The 8,631-nt window shown below is 44.5% G+C and overlaps 1 protein-coding gene across 2 annotated transcripts; it reads left to right on the plus strand.

Moving 5' to 3' along the window:
- The first annotated feature begins 213 nt into the window (after window positions 1–213).
- On the plus strand, window positions 214–8,378 carry USB1 (U6 snRNA biogenesis phosphodiesterase 1). 2 transcript variants are annotated; one of them, XM_032960298.2, is made up of 8 exons: window positions 214–614; window positions 2,756–2,922; window positions 4,365–4,548; window positions 5,304–5,357; window positions 6,413–6,518; window positions 6,708–6,791; window positions 7,367–7,467; window positions 8,299–8,378. In XM_032960298.2, the coding sequence occupies exons 1-8, from the start codon at window positions 418–420 to the stop codon at window positions 8,306–8,308; spliced, it is 903 nt and encodes a 300-aa protein (XP_032816189.1). In that variant the 5' UTR covers window positions 214–417; the 3' UTR covers window positions 8,309–8,378. The 2 variants fall into 2 exon arrangements, with proteins under 2 accessions (XP_032816189.1, XP_032816190.1); XM_032960299.2 differs by having other exon boundaries at window positions 481–614; window positions 2,752–2,922.
- The last annotated feature ends 253 nt before the right edge of the window (window positions 8,379–8,631 follow it).

Below are 8,631 nucleotides of genomic sequence, written 5' to 3' on the forward strand. Positions count from 1 at the left end.
ACAGGGCCACGCCCCCCTTCGATGTTAGAGGTAAATCCTCGGGAACCTGGCAACAGCGACGCCCTCCCCTACGATATTAGAGGTAAATCCTCGGGAATCTGGCAACAGCGACGCCCCCACCCCCCTCGATGATGGAGGTAAATCCTCGGGAGCGTGGCAACCGGGCCACGCCCTCCCCTCGATGTTGGAGGTAAATCCTCGGGAACCTGGCAACAGCGACGCCCCCCTCGATGTTGGAGGTGAATCCTCGGGAACCTGGCAACAGGGCGACGCCCCCCCCCCCCAGTGAGACGGGCAGCTCGCGTGGCGCAAGGCCCCCAAAGGGCCCCGTGACCTCTCGACCGCGACCCCCCGCGGGGCGAATGCGCGGCGAGGCGGGAGGCGAGGCAGGAGGCGAGGCGGAGCCGTGCGAGCACCATGCTGCCGGGCCTGGTGAGCTACAGCAGCAGCAGCAGCTCGGATGAGGATGAGGCGGAGGATCAGGCGGGGCTCGTGTACAGCGGGCGGCCCGGGCCGGTCGAGGCGCGCCGGGACGTGGGGATGAACCCTCCTCAAGCTGCCCGTCCTCTTGAACGCCTTGCTCGTCGTGCCGGCACGGCCCGAGAACTACAGGGGTGAGGCACCGCCCGGGCGCACAGATTATATCATCGTTATCATCACGACCACGACGATGATGATGATGCAACAGCAGAGATCACTCATCGACAGCAGAGACATCGCTCATCTGTAGTGGAGACATCTACAGCAGAGACATCACTCATCTGTAGTGGAGACATCTACAGCAGAGACATCACTCATCTGTAGTGGAGACATCTACAGCAGAGACATCACTCATCTGTAGTGGAGACATCTACAGCAGAGACATCACTCATCTGTAGTGGAGACATCTACAGCAGAGACATCACTCATCTGTAGTGGAGACATCTACAGCAGAGACATCGCTCATCTGTAGTGGAGACATCTACAGCAGAGACCTCGCTCATCTGTAGTGGAGACATCTACAGCAGAGACATCGCTCATCTGTAGTGGAGACATCTACAGCAGAGACCTCGCTCATCTGTAGTGGAGACATCTACAGCAGAGACATTGCTCATCTGTAGTGGAGACATCTACAGCAGAGACATCACTCATCTGTAGTGGAGACATCTACAGCAGAGACATCACTCATCTGTAGTGGAGACATCTACAGCAGAGACATCACTCATTTACAGCAGAGATATCTACAGCAGAGACATCTACAGCAGAGACATCACTCATCTGTAGTGGAGACATCTACAGCAGAGACATCACTCATTTACAGCAGAGACATCTACAGCAGAGACATTTACAGCAGAGACATCTACAGCAGAGACATCTACAGCAGAGACATCTACAGCAGAGACATCTACAGCAGAGACATCACTCATCTGTAGTGGAGACATCTACAGCAGAGATATCACTCATATGCAAGATGCATAGCCGAGGAAGTTTACCTTTTGACAGTTGTGGGTACTGAGGGCTGTACAGTGGGGTCAAAATGTCAGCTTTCATGAAAATTTTAAAAATCCAACATTCAATGACACTAGCTTAGAAGGAAATTATACAAAGATGATGTATATACGTCTTAAGCGACGTTATGGGCAATGGCCCTTTATATGTGGCGTGAATAAGGGCCAAACGTCGCCAATTGTTCCTTTAAGGCGACGTTATTGACGCACGTGTTGAGTATTTTGTTATTTGCCATCGCACTATCAACAAATATTTTGTTCAATTTCCTAAAACCAACTTCATTGTACAGTAGTGGTAAACATTGCTGAGTCATGACGTCATACATAATACATTAACAGGGAATTAGAATCACGTTGAAGGGAAACAATAAAAATAATAAAAATATAAAACAATGAAATTCTCACGACGTTTCGACTGCAACACAAGCAGTCATCATCAGGTGTGAAAACCAACGGCAAGAACATTAAAAAGAAGTTACGGCATTTATTTATTTTTAAGCGTTAGCACCACGGAGAGCGATTTGCACAGTTTGTTTAGATGGACGAGTCCATCTATGTTCGGAAAAGAGGAGGGGGGAGACGAAAAATTAATGTGCTGTCTGAAAGCCACCGTACGCGTGAACAATCAATTGTGTTACAGTCGAAACGTCGTGAGAATTTTATTGTTTTATATATTTTTTATTAGTTTATTGTTTCCCTTCAACGTGACTTTACCGAAAGAACCAAGAATATGAATCACTCCACGAAAGCTTTAAATCAAAATTTAGGGAATTAGAATATAAATAAAAATGCATCTATAATTATCTGCACACAAAAACGTACGTCTGAATTTGGCACATGGAGTCAGCTGGGATTATTCGGTTGCCAAGGAATGTGACTTCAGTGTGGATGTTAAAGTAACGTTGGGAATACATGAGCCACAAATATTCTTTCCGTGAATTATCTGCGGCATCAAGGAAGATAGTCTCAGATGAGTGATAATTTGTTGTGCATGACACTTATTTTGAGCGGTATTTCAATGTATGCATTGTACCATGCAGCTGTAAGTTAAATCACAAAAAAACAGCCCTTGTTCCACTAACAGTTATTTGAATCAGTTCTGAGTAATATCTAAATACGCATTTGCATGTGCACTATTGATATTAATTTCGATGCATACTCATTGATGACCTTATATATATCCAGCATGCTAAGAATGTTTCCTGAACAGACGTTGTTGATTCGTGACAAACCTGTTCGATTTCCACTTTGGTTCGTATTCGAGGAAGACGCCACCCCGCTGGAGGACGACTTCCCCTGCCCGAGAGTGTACGCAGCATGTTTGCTGACGAGGATGAGAAACCCGACGATGCAGAAGATGGAAGCCAGCATGGTGGACGCCTCCGCTCCTTCGCCCATGAGAGAGGCAACTGGGCGACTTACGTCTACCTGCCATGTATGTCTCTTTTGCCCTGGTGAGGCACGTCAGTTAAGGTGCACTAGGTCTATTGTGCAGCTCATCACTCATTCGTTGCTTACCATTTGTGCGGACCAATGTTTGCATGCCTTTATTTTGTTTTATTCATGTGTGTGCCTGCCACGTGTGCAAACTAATGTTGCGGGGGTTCTCTATATTTCTCATGATTAATAATTGCATCTAGACGTTTATGACCTAGATAGCGCAATAGTAGTGGTCGTTTATCCAGATTAAGCAGAGTTGATGGCACGAGTCACTCAACCACCTTGTGTTGTGGCTTGGAAAGTTACCGATGTGTTCCATAGCTTTAAGTTACAAGAGTAGGATTCAAGTTTATTTAATTTAACAAGGTAAGAACTCAAGATACCACGTTAGTCTCGTTTGAAAACGTGACCTTGAGTATTATTCTACAAGTTAAGGGTGATGATTGTGGCGAGATGTTATTTCATTCGCCTGGTAAGCAGAAGGTTGTGGGTTCAATCCCGACTCCTGTATATTTGGAGTTTGCATGCTACCTCTCCCCGTGGTAGCGTGGATTTTTCTCCGGGTCCTCCGGTTTTGCCCTCCGCATTTCGAAACGACATGTGTTTGGATTATTTGGCTGCTACTATAAATTCTCACGTGATGATATAATCCACGTCGATTAGGTAATGTGTGTGGCCAGGTCACCCCTGAAAAGGAGTTCATAGCTCAGTTGGCTTTACTTTATTTTCGGTACTGTGCAGATAATTTTTTTACTTGGCCAATTTGGACCCTATACACCGGCACATTTTGACCTCTTTCGTATGACGTCAGGGGATCTCTAACGTCCACTGTGAAGCAGACGGCGCGACACGTTTGGTTCGTAAACCGGCACTAACAAACAGGGCGGCCGCTCATGTGGAAGCGTGAACCACTGCAACAAGTGGCGATCATGCCGCGCTATGGCACTGGCCAGGATATGTATATACTGTATGTTGTTGAACTTCTTTCGTACCGTATGTAGCCAACCGTGCTAATCGAAAGTGCAGGTTCTAAAGGAGCCCCCTACACCCTTACTTTGTGAAGAGTTATTGCACGTGATTAAAAAAACTGAAGTACTTATACTCGGTTAAAACAATCAGAATTTTGTTACATGCATCTCGAGGAGTCAAATGCAGATTTCATCATGTACCAGTATTTCTTGCCTGCAGGGATTATGAGGTGACCATAGCAGCACAGCAAATGGGTTGCTAAGCTATCTGTATAGATTTCTGAGTGTGATGCATTTCATCTGAGCTATCCACTATTCTTACCATGCAGAACGCTTGTCTAGGAAAAACAAATGTAATTTGTGTTACTCGTTTAGTAAATACTGCATCACTATTGTGTTTATTCTGCATTTTGCATTTTTTGTTCACTGAAGCAAAAACGGTAATACACATCCCATGGATCAATTGCAGATTCAGGGGATTCCGACTTTGATGAGCTGGTGGACCTGGTGTTGAGGCGGCTTTGCGATGTTGGACTGCGCATGAGTAAACAGGAAGACTTCCACATCAGCCTCTCGCAGACGGTGGTTCTGCGCTACCACTGGATCAACCTCTTCTTGCAAACGTTGAGAGAGCGCCTTGGCTCCTACCACCGGTGAGCCGAAATCCACAATTTAAGATGAGTTGTACTGCTAATAGTCCCTCATTTTGCAATTAGATGTTGGGCTACATTGTAACTTACCTAACCAGAGGCTGCATAAGAACTGTAACATCCATCCCATGGTTGCCTAATAAGCAGTTGGTGAGATAACTCCGTGTACCCGACCCTGTAATTATCCGAGCTGCTATATTTCACCTCCTTTCGCCATAGCCCATTGTCTAATATTATTTACACTTACATTATTTAGTGGGGCACCCCATGCTAATCTAAGTCTCCCGAGTACTGGTTTCAAACCCATCGGAGCACATCATAAAATCCTGAACTAGTCCAGACTCAGCCTTTTTGGCTCAGGGGTAGAGCAAGCAGCTTGTGATCAGAAGGTTGTGAGTTCAAATCCTGGTTGGGGGGTTGACTCTCCCATCATTCCTCTAGGGTCGATAAAATGAATACCACTTCAACAATGGTTGTCCTATCGGTAGACTCGCTGCTGCCATAGCAATGTGGAATTTCCACCACTGGCTGAGCTGTAAACAGGAGGTGAGCACTGCCTCCATGCTCATATGAATAGGGAATCACTTTTTGTTCTCATTCAGATCCATTGTGATTGAGCGAGTTGCAAATATCACACTGCTAGAGGTTTGGTGACTTGGAAAGACCTGTTAAATGTAATAGTTTTGCAACTGCCATTGGAAAAGAAATGCCCCTTGATGCAGATTGGCATGCTAAGTGAATGCTGCTTGATTCTGTAGATTTAACTGCTTCACCAACAAGGTGAAGGTATATACGAACCAGGAGAGAACCAGGTGAGCAGCGCAGACACCCTGTGACACACGGACACCGTTCTGGGAAACTAACGGTGCAGTCGGTTCATATTTGTGCAAAACTTATGTGTTATCTGTTGATAATATAATTGGTAAGTTTCTGCTTCAGAAACTAGCGTAGAATAAGAGGTTAAAATTAATTCATAACAATTTTCCTGAAGGCCAGTTGGCTGTAATGTCTACCTTCATTTCCTCTGTGACAAAAAAATAAACGTCCGCTATTATTTTAGTTAACCTCTAATATTGTCAGTGCAAGAAACAGTAGTGGAAATAAAATAAAATAAGAATGATGTATAGTTATATATCGTTATAATTTGTTGAACTTAAAAAAGTAATTTGCTGTATTGTTGGATGGTATTTCTATTGCTTGCCAGTTTCCAAAATATACAAATTTCATGAAAATGTGTGCACATTTATAAACTTGACTGAGTGTACGTACCAACATTAATCAGTACAACCATCCAAATGGCTTGATTTGAAACTTTCGTGACTGCAGGAATCCATACTCTTTGGTTCTTTCTGTAAAGTCACATAGGTAAAAAAAAAAAATCCAGCTGTGGAACTGTTGGATTATTATTTTTTCCGCCTGAGGACGACCGCTTGTGTTGCGATTGAAACATCGTGATATATTATTTTGTATTTAATTTTTCTACCTACGTGACTTTACCGAAAGAACCAAAGAGTAGCCTACTGGCTGCAGTGCAATTATTCTGTAAGCTTGCAAGTACTACAGCGTTTATTTCCATAAGCATCGTCATCATCACCCATGGTGAGTTCACTGCTGGCTGAAAACCTCCCCAAACCCTTTCCACTTCTCATGATCCTGCAATGTAATAATCCAACGAGCACTTGCACAACAGCTGATATTAATGCTCCCATCTCCGTTTTCGGACATCCTCTTAGAAGTGTACCATATTTCAAGAATAGGAAGTTTAACTTTTTAAAAATGTGTATATCGTACTGATCTGTTGGACTTGAATTGTCTCAGCGTACCAAGTCACGACGTGCAGAGTGACTCCTCGGTGGTCCCTGTGCAGGACTTTCTTGGGGCTAGAGGCAACGCGAGGGCAGCAGGACTTGCTGGGGTTGGTGACAGAGATCGATGGAGCAATGCAAGAGTTCCAGCTGCAGACATTTTTCAAGGTGCCTGACAACTACCGTTTCGCAAGGATGATTTGAAATTGCATTGAGTGTAAAACATCATCATTTAGACGTTTTTTTAGCATACACTGTAATGGCAAGTTGTGCATGTGTATAGAGTAATAGACTTTTTTTCATTTGTGTAATGTGTGTGTTCATTTTATGCGTGTGTGTTGATGTTATGTGCTATAGGACACGTCGTTCCACATGAGTCTGGCGTGGTGTGTTGGAGATTTGTCAGACCGTTTCAACCAGGACCTTATAAACCAGTTACAGGTCAGCTTTCCTTCAAGGCCCTGCTGTGATTTCCCATGGACCACTCACAGCGAGTTTGCATATCCCAAGTCATGTTGAGTACAATCAAACACAGGGGTCCATCGTCATTTCTTTTTTTGGCTTAAACCATCTTATGCAATCAACTCCTTTCAACCTTGAAAGTTACGTTGAATTGAAAACCATTTTAATGACAAATAATAAACACTTGTGGGACATTGGGCTAGTGATTATAGCCGTTTTAAGAATCACTTGGGAACATGATCCTCAAAGTCAAAGCACCCATGGTGTGAGACACACGGAGCATGGGGCTCTGAGCATGTTTGTGTTGCCTTCCACTGGTTTATGGAAATTAAGCGTAAGATTCCAGCGGGCTCTTGAGGCAGCAAACTGGTGCTGCAGTTGCTCTATTACCCATTGAAAAATATAAAACTTTACCATTATAAAAAATATATAATAATCCAGAATTGTTATCTGCAAGGTGAATCGCCAAAAACTTCAGAATTTGTCCAAAGTGGAATAATCGTACTGCTTGTGGAGATTTAAAAGCCCTAACAATAGCTCGTTTTCCTTCTCAGGATGTGGTGGATGAGTTTGAGGACAGCCCACGTTTGCTGCGCATCCACGCCGAGCAGCTTGTGTGCAAGACAGGACACAAGCTGCACCCTGTACCACTAAGGTAGCGCCGGTGTGCCTCGTAGCCGTACAACGTGCTTCGTAATTGGCCAGTGATGGGCAACCCAGATGAAGTTAGTGAGCCACGTGGCCACATGAGAAGCCCTCCTTCACCTCAGTGGGCCACAAGCTTGACATCATACTTGTGCACTAATTATGACCACGCGCATCACCCGAGACACTGAGACCAGGCCACCACGAGAGGCTTCACGGGTCGCAGGTTGCCCACCGCTGGCCTATACGGTCACTCCGGTTGCGCAATCCACGTGCATCCCGATCAGCTGCTGGTGCTGTGTAAAAAAGCGACGTAAATGATGCAACACTTTGGAGGTGAGGGGTCCCGGATCACTTGTTTGTGAACCACCCAAACCCGCTGGCTGTAGGGTGGCCAGAAGTATAGTAGTACTGCTAGTGGATTTATAAACCTATCTGTGAAGACCTTTTGAGTGTTATACCCTTGTCTGTATGGTTTCGTCTGGGTAATATGATTTCCTCCCATTTATAAAACACTCTTTCCATAGGGTGTTTAGAATCTGGAGAATACAGTAATAAACTCCCCTTATTTGATTTTCAAGTAATTCAGAAACTGCAAGGGATAGAAGGCCAGGCCTTGAGAGAGCAGGACAATGGGAATGTCGTGTGCTCTTGATTTTCATTCTGGATCATCAGACCTTTATGCGATCATTGTTCATGTAGAAAATAATGCCACTGCATGATGCTTGCACAGAAGAATAAAATGTTGCTGTTTTTTCCATCTTACCTGTTACTCCCCTCTCTCTGGTGATCCTCAATAATGCCTTACTAGATCGTAAAGTGTTCATTTGGTTTTTTGCAGGGATACATAAAGCGACTTCACATTATTGGCACTGAAATATATGTTATATAATAAATGTTTACTGTGTAAACAATCACAAACTTGTTTTCAAAGGTGTGTTTTCTTGCTGCACAAATGACCATTTGCTCTAAGCTTGTCTACAAATCACATCTTTTGCGGGCACTGCACTTAGTACTCACTACACCCGTGGATTCATCTACTCCTGGGTCCAGTCCTCTGCACGCCCTTGTTTTAGTAGATAAACAAACAGCGCTTGAGCGTTTCACATTCTGGACTTCATTTACACCACTCTTTTACTGGTCACACCAGCCCACAGGGGATGATTGTGTCCAT

This window comes from Petromyzon marinus, chromosome 25 (assembly GCF_048934315.1).
Source record: "Petromyzon marinus isolate PM22_M1 ecotype Great Lakes invasive population chromosome 25, UKy_Petmar_22M1.pri1.0, whole genome shotgun sequence".
NCBI lineage: Eukaryota > Metazoa > Chordata > Hyperoartia > Petromyzontiformes > Petromyzontidae > Petromyzon > Petromyzon marinus.

Excerpts from the sequence above, each read along its gene's own strand:
- USB1 (XM_032960298.2), top strand. The coding sequence starts at position 418 with ATGCTGCCGGGCCTGGTGAGCTACAGCAGCAGCAGCAGCTCGGATGAG. Across the intron at positions 5,358-6,412 it reads ACGAACCAGGAGAGAACCAG|GACTTTCTTGGGGCTAGAGG; the intron begins GTGAGCAGCGCA and ends GTCCCTGTGCAG. Across the intron at positions 6,792-7,366 it reads ACCTTATAAACCAGTTACAG|GATGTGGTGGATGAGTTTGA; the intron begins GTCAGCTTTCCT and ends TTTCCTTCTCAG.